The sequence below is a fragment of the Anastrepha obliqua genome, chromosome 4, assembly GCF_027943255.1.
Source record: "Anastrepha obliqua isolate idAnaObli1 chromosome 4, idAnaObli1_1.0, whole genome shotgun sequence".
Classification (NCBI taxonomy): Eukaryota; Metazoa; Arthropoda; class Insecta; order Diptera; family Tephritidae; genus Anastrepha; species Anastrepha obliqua.
In genome coordinates, this window is record NC_072895.1 from 40503147 (window position 1) to 40517619 (window position 14473).

Consider the following 14473-nt stretch of genomic DNA (forward strand, 5'->3'; position numbering starts at 1 on the left):
GATATCGTTGGCAACGAATTGCTTGTGTAAATATGTGCCACTGCATATTTCGAGTACACTTTACTCCAACTTGTACCCCAATGGCAGCAGTGTGGACGCGCTCTTGAAACAGTCAGTGCGCGACTACCGACTCTACCGAACCAGCTGCCACAATAGCCGGGATATCGGTATCAGCGAAGTAATTGGCATTTGTATTGACTGCTTATTGCCAAACTTACTTAGCCAAAAACAAAAAAAAAATCAAAAACAAAAAAAACAGGACTATCTAATCTCGTGTGCGCTTCAATTACCTTAGCTGATCAATAAATTCCATTTTTTTATTGTATTGAATTTACATTAATTGTTGTAAGAAAGGAAACAAAAAAAAAAAAATAAAACAATTTCGTAACATAATGGGCGTGCGCTCGAAGGAGTCCTTTTGCGCCGGGCTGAAACTGGCGTGTGCGCGTGTAATTTAGATGGAGACGGTAATTTGTCGATGAAACCCCTTGTCGATGCTGACAGTTGCACCAACAATGCTGAGGTTCAATAGAAATGTGTTCATTAAAAATTTGCATTAAATTCGCATTGATTACATTGTGCAGTAACAACAGCAGCTGCAGCGCCTAAAAGCAGACAACCAGTCAAAGTCAAGACTAGCACTGCGATAATCAGTCAATCAGTGTGCTTTCGAACCTTTGCGTTAATGGCTTTGTCGCTTAGCGTGCGCCAGCCGGGACAACAAATGCCGACAACAGATGGGGCCAGGCAGCAACGGTCGTTGCAAGCAACGGCTACTGCTGCCCATCATACCCAGCAACCAGCGACGGCAGCACATTTGCGTCTACAGAAGCAGCATTCATTCACCGAAGCCAATAGGGTACAGCATATCGGTGGTGGCAGTGGACATTTATTGGCATCTCGTCGAGCCGGTAGTGGTTACTTGACACGCGGCCTCTCGGTGGATCGCTCGCTGGAGAGTATACGTCAAAAATTGGCGACAGCAACAAAAACATCGACAGTGCATGAAACACAAAGTAAACGCCTGAACAAATCGTCGAAGAATGGCTCTGAAAAATTAAAGGGCATCAAAAATGTAAAAAATGCAGAGGGAAAGTATAGTTGTGTGCGTGCAGGTTCAACATCGTCGTTGTTAAAATCATTAGACAACGAGTTGAAGCAAGTGAATGGTCAATTAGGCCAGCAGTATAAGTGCAATAGTGTTTGTGATTCAGCAAATATAAACAATAAAACGGGGTAAGTGGTTTAAGTGATTTATTTTCTAACAGTATACGAGTATAAATGCATTATCAAAGAATAAGAAAAGGGGATTTGATTCAGGAATAAAAAGGCAGAAATAATGCTGATTATAAATTAATTTATGTGAGATGCTCGTATATTTTTAGCGGGCTCCATAAAACGAAGTTCACAAGCTACATTTGGTTTTTCTCTGATTTTTAGAGTTTTATTAAAATAAATATTTTTGATTTAAAAAAATTCTTCTACTGCTCAATAACGAGTTTTTTGAGTTTTAAGGTACTAAGACGATTCTATGCAAAGTGATATCGATTCTACAAATGCAACAATTTGGTGGGCTATTGTCAAATTTTAGCTGAAGGAAGAAGAGGGAAAGAAAATATGATAGAAACAGTCTCACTGTGACAAGCAGGCACCAATTAGCTGGAGAAACAGCAGAGCTTTGTATAGACTCACCTTGTATAACACCTACAAGTAATGATTTTTTATGACTTAGAATTTTATTAAGTTTATTATCTTGAATTTAAGAATTTTTACAGCTGTTATAATCGGTAAAAAACATCAAGTTTAGTGAATGAAATTGTCGATTAGCTCTGATTTTTAAATTTTTTTCAAGGGGTTAGGGGTAGTCATGATTTTCAATAATCTGTTTTTGCTAGTCAATTGCTTTATTTTACAAAAATAGAAACGTAACATTAATTAAAAAAAAAAATAATAATAATTGTAAAAGTTGTCGCTGTTTGTGTAGAGCCCGTTTCTCCAGAAGCCCCTTGCGGTGATCATCACAAGTCCTTGGAGATTTGTCTAAAATCAATCGGACAAAGGAAATTAGTTGTATCAATAGATAATCTTGTGCTTGATCGAAGTCTTTTTTAAAAATTAACAATATGGCAGCCTAAGGAAATATTTTTCAGATTTTCGAGAAAAAAACCGACAGTTAATTGTTTAAAAAATCGAAATTAAAAAAAAATCCTTCGATCAGGATATTGTTTTTCAAAAGCAATATTTTTTTATTTAAAGATATTTTCAATATTTTTAAGATATACTTTAAGAAAATGCCCTAAAAATAAATCCAATTTTTTGAAAATTCTGACTACCTCTAACCCCATAAATGATTTCTTTTTATTTTGTTAAATTTTACTATTCACGAAAACAACAACAAGTTCCCGAGTTTTTACCAATAAAGTACCTAATAATTAGTGTGAGTTTTTTTTAATTTTTTCGAAACAGTTTTTTTTTTGTTTTAAATTTTAAAATTGTATTGCTTTTGAAATTATTCTACGTTTTTTTTGTAATCGGGTTTTGAATAAATGTAATAAATATTTTTACGATTTTTCTATATTAGATTGAACTAAAGCATTAATTATTTGTGATTTTTATGAATTTGTTAAAATATTAATTATTTTTAATTCGAAGAATTTTTAATAACGCGCTTCTGAGTTTTTATGAAAAAATTAATAATTGGTTCTGATTTTTAAAATTTTTTTTAAGCCTTTATCTGTTTACTGGTCAGAACGAAAATTGTTCGCATAATGTCGAGTATACTCGTCGTGGAGATAAAAAAATCGCATTCGTAGGTATTATTATGTAACGAATCAACTGTAATTCTCTCCCCCTCCCTTAAAAAGGGAAAATAAAGATCTTTTGAAAAATGTACATTTTTGAATATTTGTTAATCCTTATTTATTTTAATTCGCAATAGCTTGTATTAAGCTCAAATAACAAATTTTGGGGAAGAACCGTTACATAACGATTTTTTTTCAAATATTTTAAAAAAGCTTTCGGTATGCATTTCTCAGTTGATTGTACGTTCGCATGGTTGATAGCACGAAAGTTATAAGAGTCTTGTGGATTTTAATGACAGGAAAAGTAATAGTAGGTACTTTTGTTCCTTTGAGGAACATAATTGTGAAATACATCATTTTAATTTTCCCTATCAGATGTAATATTAGAAGAGAGTCCAGATATTAGTGCCCAATATATTATACAAGCTAGAAGTATGTGCTGTATCTTGCTTTGAAAACTATCAATTTCCTTAGTTCAAGTTTTTAGTTTTATAATTTTGATTTCTTGAAGATTATTTGGTCTTATAATGCTTCTGCATTCCTATAATGCCTTAATTGTATCTTTATGCGAAATATTTTTTATCAATGAAATTTTGGCCCTTATTATGAGCAACATTCGATCTTCGACTGTAGTCGAAAGTGCTGATCCAACGAATTTTCATTTGGTATTATGGTGCTCATTCGTTGAAGAATAGGACTATTGTGAATTTCGATCGCTCAACGCATTTACAATAGATAATTTTTCTCAGCTGATACAGCAAATCAAAATAAAAGAAAAAACGATTGTGTTGAAATTCTTTGCTAACAACATTTTTAAAAGTTAAAAAAAGTATGTTTTGTGAAAATGAGTACAACGGAGTTGTGGTTCGACGATTCATCGGACGATGAAAGATTAGTGAACTAGCTAGAAGTAGAAAACAGTTGAGGGGCGCATTCAACTCCCTAGAAATGGCTTCCACTGAGTAAGTTTAGAATTTTCAAAATGTGTTGACGTTCTTAATAATACAGAAATTTCCTTACAGATTTTTATAGAACTTTAGTACAGAAAACCAGTTGCAGCAGTGCACCCGAGCCAAATCCATTCCAAATATGTTAAAGCTAGTCACAGTTCTGCGATTTTGTGCTCAGGGATCGTACCAAATATATAAATTGAGTATTGGTAATGAAGGTATGCTAGGACTTGCTCAACCCACTGTGTACGATGATGCTGAAGATATTGAAGTGGAGTCAAATAACGGAGAAGTAGAAAACATAAGAAATGAAATTTTGAGAATATTATAGAAAAATCTAAAAAGTATTAAATAGAAACCTTTACGCCACATTTTCTGTTTTATTTTTGTTATACATTTTCTTTATTCAATTATTCGACATTCGAAAAAAATATGTATTTCAGTTCCTCTACGTATTTCAGCCCATATCTACCAAGGGAAAATAAAAATGTATTTCTATAAACATCACAAAAAAAACCATTATTAAGCTTAATCCATTTTGCTGCCGTTCTCACTGGTGGTCCCAAGCAATTCAGCTCCGTTGTAAATTCCTCCCATTTTTTTGCTGCTTGAACTTTGGTGCAAATCCCTTTTGCGAATTGTGGATTCGCCTTTCTAATTGTTGTTTGGTACTCACGACTTTCGACCTGCATAAAATTAACAAAATTAGTATAAATTTATTATTTGGTTACTATAAAACCATAAAGAATCGCACACAACTTACACTTTAACAAGTTTTCCCACAATACGCTACACGATCGAAAGCAAAATTGCATTCGACTCTAAATTCGGTAAACAACGAAAATTTCGATAGGGTTGCACCGCTCATAATACCAAATTGACATTCGATTTTCGATCTTCGACAACCAACGAATATCGAAGATCGAATGTAACTCATAATAGGGGCCTTTGTTTGTTAACGACGACTAAAAATATACATACATTTTCTAAAAAAAAAACAAGCAACGCTTGATTTTTAGTCATAATTGCCTACTTTTACATGCAGAAACATTTTATTCTGTTTATGTCGAGTATACTCGTCTTCGCTGTAAAATAATTAAGGCAGAAAAAGATTTTCGAAACAAAAATTAACAGTTAAAGGGTTTTTACTTTTTCTTGGGTTTCTGAGTTTCTGACTTTTTGCAAAAAAAAGTGGTCATTAGTTATGATTTTTGAATTTTTTCATTTTGCTTTTGTCTTTGATAAATTTTACTACTTCCGAAATCAACAACGTATTTGAGAGTTGTTACGAGTGAAAGTAAAAATTAGTACAGTCCAATTTTTTTTTTAATTTTCTCCAAATAATTTTATTTTATTTTGATTTTAAAAATTTATTTAAATAATTGAATTTAATTGAGAAAATGTAATAACTACAAGGAGAAGTCCAAAATCAACAAGACTGAGCTAAAACAGAAACGACAGGAGCTTTGTTCTGATAACTTCGAGTTTATTTATTCAAAATAGTACCCTCTGGCCCCGATACACTGTTTTGCGCGATTTAAAAGCTTTTCGAAAGACTGTTTTAGGTCATTGACCGCAATGCCCTTCAAGATGTCGGTAAAAGCCTTTTGGATGGCCTCTACAGACGCAACACGTTTTCCTTTCATGGCGAAGTGCAATTTTCCGATTAGGTAGAAGTCACAGGCAACCATATCAGGGGAATACGTTAAGCGATTAATGGTTAAAATGCGATTTCTAGTCAAAAAATCAGTCACAAGAGTGGATCGATGAGATGGTGCATTATCATGGAATAAGCGCAGCTTTCTCCTACGCGATATTCGACGCGAATTCGACGAATGCGATGCAATAAACACCAAGGTAGAAAATTGCATTGAGGGTTTGGACCGTTGGCACGAACTTCTTGTGGACAATTCCCTTGGAATCGCAAAAACAAATGAGCATCGATTTGACTTTGACTTCTCCAAACGCGATTTTTTGGGTGGTAGCTCGTTTTGTGCCTTCCATTCCGTACTTTGACGCTTAGTTTCATGTTCATGTTAGAAACACCACGATTCATCACCATCACGGTTCCTCAGATAACTTGTGCGGAATGAAACGTGCACAGACCTTTCGTAAGCCCAAATGATCAGTTAAAATGCGATAAATCGATGTTTTGAAGATATTCAACTCCGATTCCAAGAATTTCAACAATGATTTCGGTTCATTTTTGATAAATTTACGAATAATTTCGATGGGGTTTTCGGTGATTACTGATTTTGGGTGGCTCGTATGTTCATTGTCATTTATTTTCTCACAAACATCTCTGACACGTGTAAACCACTCATAAACTCTGACACGAGATAAACAATCATCACAATAAACGTTTTTCATTAACTCAAATGTTTCGGTTTTACCGATTTTAAAACAAAATTTGATATTAGCTCTTTGTTCGAAACTCATTTTTGTACCGATGACACAAACACAAGAATGATAGAAAGAAGATTGCGCCCATCAGAGCGTACGTGACGTCACGTTTGCTGAGTTGTGCAGTATTGCCAACCATTTGCTCTTCGCAATAAATTTAGTGCTTTTTTATACCGAAAATGCGAAAATTTTGAAGTTTCGTGTTTGTTTCTTTTTTTTTAATTTAAAGCTACCGAAACTTTAGGTTAAAAAAAAACTGTATTATTATACAAAAGAAGTTTAAAAAAGGCCACTCTGAGAAGATTTTAATGCTAATGAAAACTTTTTTACTCTTATAAGATTTGATAATTTGAAAGTGAAAATTTAATTTTTGGCTCCATTTAAGGTTATGCAAAAATATTAAATGCCCCTCTCTCTACTCTTCTTAAGATTGAAAACCTTTTTACACATTTTAAAAAGCCTTTGAATTTATTGAATGCGAATTAAAACCATAGAGGTGTAATCGTTTCTTCCGGTCATCAATCCTTAGTGAGACATAGGACATTCAGAGTTATATTCATTGTAAAAATAAACTAGAAAATACCAGAAAATACTAAAGAAACCATACTGACATTTTTACAAAAAGAGTACCTTATCTAGTTACATAACTTCAAATATAGCAAAAAAGTCGTTCCCTTAACAAAAAAGTCGTTCCCTTAACAAAAGAGTCTCGCTTAACAAAAAAAAAAAACTCATAAAATAAATTGTACATAAGCATAACACATTTATTAAAAAAAAAAACGCACATTTTAAAGACAATTTGTCACGCATACAAAGTTCTTTAAGTGATTCAATAAAAATTTGTTGGGTTATTTTCTTTGAATGGGCATTTTAGTGCGTTTTTATATCCAAAGCTAGGCAACACTGCAGTAGCGAGAGAGAGATTTGACTGCAGAAAGCAGAAGAACACCAACAACACCTGCAATCGCGGGCAATGCCACCAGATGTCAAAAAAAAGTAAAGCTAAATAAAACTGAGTGAATTATTTAAATAATTATTAAAAAATGTATATTTTACAAAATTATAAACATGACATTTTAATTAGAACAGCTAGAAAAATGTCATGAAGAAAGAACTAAAACTCCGAGACTAAATAACAAAAAAAAAAATGCTAAATCAAGTTACGAAAATGGTAATCTGGCCATACTGGAGCTAAAATCACGTAACTAGTTGTCAAATTCGCTGAGCGCAAAGTAACGGGACCACGATAGGCGCCATCTCATTATTCTTTCCATCATGACACAAACATACTGACACTTTAGACGCAATAACTTCGCTTTCACTGAACCGAATGTCACCAAGCCTTCACTGGAAGTCAGTTAGAGATGTAACTTCCAACGCACTAACTCATTAAAACGATGGCGCCATCAGAAATATATTTATGACGCCAGTCTTGTTTATTTTGACTTCACCTTGTATAGCTATTTTTCTTTTTATAAATGTTAGTTTATATTTATATATACAATTTGCGCGTTTGGCCTATTTGTGGTTTGTGTCTTGTTGTTTTTTCACAAATGAAAGGACCTACAATTTTATGACGTCTCAAAACGGCAGATGGTTTTTTATGAGGCGCTTTTTCATGGCAGAAATACACTCGGATGTTTGCCACTGCCTGACGAGGGGCGATCACTATTGGAAAAAACTTTTTCTTCATTTTGGTCTTTCACCGAGACTCGAACCTACTTTCTCTCTGAATTCCGAATGGTAGTCACGCACCAACCCATTCGGATACGGCGGCCGCTATACATATATGTATATATTATATAACGTCCCGAAAATACCTGCTGGTTGAAAGAATACAAATTCTCATTTCCATAAAATTTGCTCGGTCGCTTTCGAGCTTGCACGCCCCATACTGCTTTATGTCATTTTAAATGTCATAGTTTTTTGTGATAATCAAAATTTACACTATACTGCACATTCACAAACACCACATATCTTACAATATTAAAATTCAATTTTAGAAAATAGGCCAAACACATCTACATTTTTATGTTTGTATGCATGTGCAAGTACCTGCCGTTGTAGTTTTGAGCTCAATTACATTTAATAGCGAGTTACTATGAATATCTAGTGTCTGGAATCACGATATCGTTCGTTGAACTACATTTTGCTTCTAAAGTTTCTAGTGAGCACTTAGCAATTATAGTTTTATTTTTAGATATCAACAAAGACACCCCCACAATGATGAGTGTATGCGATTTTCTGCAGACTAGCAAGGCAATAAAAATTATTATAATATTTTCATCAACACTCACAATTACATACATACAGATATTCATCTAAATCCAAACGGAGGGGAAAACAAGAAAAAAAAAGGAAAATTGAAATTATCCATGCCAATGTAGAGGCAAGCAAATGCTTAGGTACAAATTTATATTATAAGTACATCAACTGACATACATATTTCCGTTTATGGTCTACTTTTTGGCGCTGTCACTTGCGCAGATCAATCACACGTGATTTCTTAAACAACATAATAAATGTAGTATTTTCACTTTTTTAGTGCCATAAATAGGCACAAATATATATTATATATTTACTTACTTAACGATAAATAGAAGAGGCGTTACATGGGCGTTAATATCATGCGATAGGTAGCTATTTTTGATAGTTAAATAGAAGTAAATGCTATTAAAAAAATTGTGTTTGTTCCTGCACTTATTTTCAAGCCATAAACTGCGCAGAGTGGAATTTGTGATATTTATCTGCTTAATAAATTTATCTAGGCCTTACGTGTTTCCATAATTTAGCTGTCAGTTAACACAAAACATATTCATTTGTACTGTCTGGTTGTATTTATAGGCCTAGCAGTTTCAGCAGGAAGTCAAATTCGCCGCCACCAGCGTCCGAGCATCAGTGCAAAATTGCCAATTCCTCGTCACCTCTTAAAAGTGATAGCAAAAAAGTAAATCTGAGCATTGTATTATCGCATGCGCTTAATTATAGACCAATAAACGGCAACGAATCCAACAATAGCGACATTGAAAGTTCTTCCGAAAGCACAGAGCCCAATGTAAGATAAAAACAAAGTAATGCAGTGCATAATATACAATTAAATAAAAATACAAATATATTAAAAATTAAATAAAAACACAAATATATTAAAAATTAAATAAAAACACAAATATATTAAAAATTAAATGCAATAAAATAGATAATAACCTTTTTTCACTCAATAATTTCGCAGCGCAAAGCTACACCCTCAGCGCGCACCTTGTGTACCGCTTTGCCTGCTAGAGCAAATGTGTCAGCAGCTTCCGCTTCTGCCACCGCCGTTGCCACTTCTACTTCAACTATAACTGCCAATGCCACTGTCCAGCAGCGCCGCGCACAATTTCGTTCCAGTCGCAATATCACCGTAAATACCAGCACCAGCATAGCGAGTGTGCCACCCACAGCTAGTAACGCCATTTTACTGAATAACCAAAACGAGTCAGAAATTGTGCCTTCGTCTGCCAACAATACAACTGGCACTTTAAACGCTGCACCATCTCTAATCGTTCAACGGCGGCCGCCTTTGGTGCGTGCTATGTCCGCGCCAGTGCGTTCACGTTCGATCGACGAGAATTCCAAAGGTGTATTTGCGTTTCAGAAACGCAAATTGCGGCGTCGCAAGTTGATTTCGCGCAATCCAAGTGTTTGCGAAAAATCCGAAGCGCCTGTTGGTGGTGCAGATAAAAATGATATACTCTTCGATTTGAATGCTATTAGTGGAAAGAAGCAACCGATATCACGTGCACGCTCCACACTAGCGGTCGATGTGATCACATTGGTCTCATTGGTTAGCTCTGAGGGTAGCGATTCGGAAAAGGAAGACTCTGCGCCGGAAACCAACCGTGGGAATTCGGAACGTTCCCGTAGCACTGGCATGCCATCGCTGCGAAAGACCGGCAAATCAGGTAGGCGTCACGTATTATATTTAATTAGCATTTATGTATACAGTAGATTCTGTTTTTATGCGGTAGATACGTTCCGCAAGAAACAGCATAAAAAAGCTACTAGTTCTATAGTAAAACTATAGATACATACGTTTCAAATGCTAAAACCGCATAAATCTGAAATAATGTAATAAAATCGCATAAAAAAGGGCACTAGTCCCATATTATAACTATAGATACGTTCCATAGACCGCATGAATCTGAAATAATTAATTAGAATCGCACAAAAAAAATATTGTATTTTTGAAAATTATATCTTTATTTAAGAAACGTCAGAATCGAAAAATAAATTTACGTCGGACAATACCCACATGTTGCACATTCGTTTAGGATCTGGCGTAAAATCACTTTCGTCACTTGAGGATATGTACACGTCTGATCTAGATGGTGATGCAGGCGGTTCCATACTTGTAGGGTTAGCATTTCTGATGTAATCTGTGATGAGTTTTTGCTTAGCTGGTTTAGAATCTTGTTTATATGTACAATTCCCGATAGGTCCCCATGCATTTTTTAATTTAAAAAAAAACCGCACTATTTCAAAACCGCATAAAAAAAGCCGCATAAAAACAGAACCTACTGTATTCGTATTTGCATGGAGTAAGTACATGTTATTTCATCAATAAAACTGACACAGACTTAATTTATACAACATTTGATTTTGTGTTATGTTAGTTAAACACCGGCTACTTTTTTTTTTTTTTTTTTTTTTTATATTCATTATTTTATATATTATTAGTTGCATAACTTCCAAAATTAAAAACAAAGTGTTTTACAATTCAGCGAGCACTACTAGAAATTCGCCGTTTTCCAAATTTATTTTTGTATACGCCATTTTGTGACAGATCTGATCAAATTTCTCCGTACACTACAATAGCACTAAAAACGTATTGTACATCTCAGGAAGTTTTACTCCCGTTCCGTTCTTATTTTGCCTTGCGTATGATACCATTGGCTCCGATTCGATTCCAATTTGAGTCAATTTAGAATTAATTACTTTTTATGTGGAGAAATTTTCATTCCAAGAATTTTTAGAGCAACGAACAAAAAATTAACTCGCCTTGTTTTATTCTGTGCTGACAGCTACATGGACACGGCGATAGAAGCGTTATATTATATGTTGATATAAACGTAGCGACGAACTAAATAAATTTTATTTTTTTTTTCTTGTGATTCGAACCAAGGATTTTGGATCGGAAGCTCACATTGCTAGTCGCTCGGCTACCGCGCCATGCTGTCGGCGCTGGCCTAAAAGTTATTTAGTTACGAAGCGTTATATTATATGTTAATATAAATAATTTTTGTGAGCGTGTAATTCTCAAAAGGTTTATTAGAAAATCTATTGACTAGGTAGTGTGGTATCTGTTCTTATCAGCTTAACATCTGATAGATCCTCCGTCGGAGGACAACAAATGTTTAACTGATTTTTGGGAATGGGCGGAGTGTTTTAGGGGCTTGCTCCACCTCTGCCACGGGTTGGCCCGGTATTGCAGTACCGCCGGGATTTCGGCCTTGAATAAATACAAGAAGAAATATACTAATACATTTAGCTTTGGTGGGAAGAGACATAAATTTTTATATGAATACAAGTAGACGAAAATGGAAGAAATTTGTAAGTCTGTTTCTTCGGTCCGTTTGGGTATTTTTTTTGACAACATCGAAACCAAAGCATTTGTATCATATTTTAGCTATCATAAGCCACTCGTATCATTTGTTGAAATTGAAAACATTGAGGATGAATAATAATAAAATGAAGAAAATAAAATATGAACTTTATAGCAATATTATAATGAACCTATAATTATCTCGCCCCTAATGCTGCTTTCGTCTTATTCTCTCTCAGTTTGTCTTACGGAAGGTTTCACTTCTATCGCGTCTAACCGTTAGACTGGTATTTTTTTGTGTTGAAATTTCCTAGACAAGTTTTTTTAGCGGGTCGGGCCGTAAACTGCACCATTTTGTTTTTGACGTCAACTATTGCTGTCATATATTTGGGTTTTAGTTATTTTTTATAATTGTCTTTATCCATTTTATCTTTATATTTCCATTGAAATTAATGTATTCAAACTTCTCTTAATGCAATATTTGCTTGTTCACTTACCGCCAGTTTCATTCCAAGAAAACTATCCTCCAAACTTTCAATTGGCTACTAAGGAATATTCTCACATGATACGGCGTGGCTCGATTGCTCCTTTGGCTGCACGTTTACGCTCCAATCGGCCACCAACAGCACCGCCAGTTTCAATCTTCATGAACGAATCGAACACTAACAATGCAATGCCTACGACGGCAAGTAAAAATTTTGGGAGTAACAGTAGCGCTGATTTTAACGCAAATACTTGTAATGCCGCTACTGTCATGCAAAACGCAAAGAATGCTGCCACTGCCACTGATCTTACGTGTGATGCTAAACAAAGCGAGGAATACACTTACCCGGATTATGTGCGTAGTTTGAAGGAGCGTGAGTGTTGGAAATTATATCGTAAAATGTCCGTTAAAGGTGTTAGTGTTTCATATGAGACGGTGTTGCGTGGTATGTTGACACCGACTGAGTTTCGGCAGATACAAAAACAACGCGAGATAGAAGAAGCTAAAGCACGTGCATTAGAGGAGGAGAAAGATGCGGCTTTAGAAATGCAGCCACCTATTTCGGCAGTAGATCGTTTAACGCAGAAATTGTTGAAAAAGTAGTTGAAAATAATGCAATTGTTTATAATGTTTTAGAAAAATGTAATGCATGAAGTATTTTAAAGATAGATATATGTACGAATTTTTGTTATTATTTTTCAAAAGAATATTTTAATTGTTAAAAGTTTACACCTGAATACTGCATACCCAAAGTAGTTTTAGAGTCACCAGATAGTTAAATTGTTCCATAGTGTAGGCTAAAGCTTTATTATAGTGAACATTTTTTAATAAACCACACCAGAGTGCGCTTCCTTAGATCACTTAATTTTGGGTTTAATTTAAGAAGAAATGTGGGTAAGTTATTCTATGTATGTAACTCCGTATTAGTATATTATATTAATATTAATATTTATTTGTTTAAGAGAGCTTGAGAGTAAAAATCACCTTTTAACAGTGATAGTCAGACTTTGATAAACAGAAAGTATGTTGGTGTTATCCTTCTCTTCAACGTTTTTAAAAGTTCTTCATCCGCTAAGTAATCTGATATTTCCAATAAGAGCATTTATGACATTTATTAATCAAGAAACAGGTTGCTTACAGAGTATAAGGTAGATAGATACAAACAAAGACCTTATGACAAGAGTCTTATAAGTAACTTCTTAAAAGTAGACTTAGAGTAAGAAAAATCAAAGTCTAGAGAAGAAGAATAAGCATTAAATTGCGCTAGCATCCTTCTAAAAGAAGCAATACCCACAAACAACAATTCATTACAACGGAAAAAGCGTGAAGGAACATTAAAATTAATTTTATTGAGCCCGCACAAATATCAAAGACAAAACACATCGATCGCAGTTTCGAGAACTTTGCTATAGCAATTCAATTAAAACAGCAATTCGCAGGAAAAATATAAACATTTTGAAAAAAAGAGGTTGTCTGTAAAGTCGGTTTACTGACGATAGTTTAACGTAACAACGTCATAAGAAAATATTGATGGAATGGTTGCAATTTTCAAAACAAAATTTTAATTTTATTTGTTTGATAGATATTTTGTATGGATATAGAGGAGGAGGTAAATGGAATTGCAATGGAATAGGTGAAGTTACATTTACACAACCGTGAAAAATGACGAAACATTTATCAAATTCATGAAAGATATCTTCAATTTCGATTGTACATCAGACGTTAATAAGTCAACAACACTAAGAGGCACCATCATCGATTTCCCTTTTTCAAGACACTTTACACTCGAAACACTCCCTTTCATTTCCTACTTTTTCTATCATCGTCCTATTCTCAATAGATAAATGGTTCATTACCATGCACACAGGAAGAAGGCATATGCAAATACAAGTATTTGAGTAAGTAGGACAGAGCCAGATGTCGAACGTTGCCGAACGCGGGGGCCGATTGTGCTCTTTGTCGTTCGTTCCGCGCTCTCGCTTGCAGTTCAAGCACATTAGCTTGCATTTGCTTGCGTACGGAATAGATTCGTATATTTGATATGTCCATATGACTTGTATGCATCTTTACATATAGATTTGTTCTTTTTGAAAATTGCGCGAAATTGTATATGTATATGCATGTTTATATACATATATTAGTATACAACATATCTTATAAGGTATATGGTAAATATTACCATACATTTTTTCCTTCATATATAATAAAAAAATTAATAATAATAACATTAAAACAACAGGTATTATTAACAAAC

The 14473-nt window shown here is 34.3% G+C and overlaps 1 protein-coding gene and 1 non-coding gene across 2 annotated transcripts; both read left to right on the top strand.

Moving 5' to 3' along the window:
- The first annotated feature begins 685 nt into the window (after positions 1-685).
- Positions 686-13010, top strand: LOC129245289 (uncharacterized). The gene is made up of 4 exons (XM_054883371.1): positions 686-1236; positions 8999-9209; positions 9384-10095; positions 12239-13010. Exons 1-4 carry the CDS (start codon positions 686-688, stop codon positions 12820-12822), a joined length of 2058 nt encoding a protein of 685 aa, XP_054739346.1. The 3' UTR covers positions 12823-13010.
- On the top strand, positions 11458-11651 carry LOC129246650 (U2 spliceosomal RNA). Its single transcript, XR_008582514.1, has one exon. It is a non-coding gene; the product is annotated as a U2 spliceosomal RNA (small nuclear RNA).
- Positions 13011-14473: the final 1463 nt, after the last annotated feature.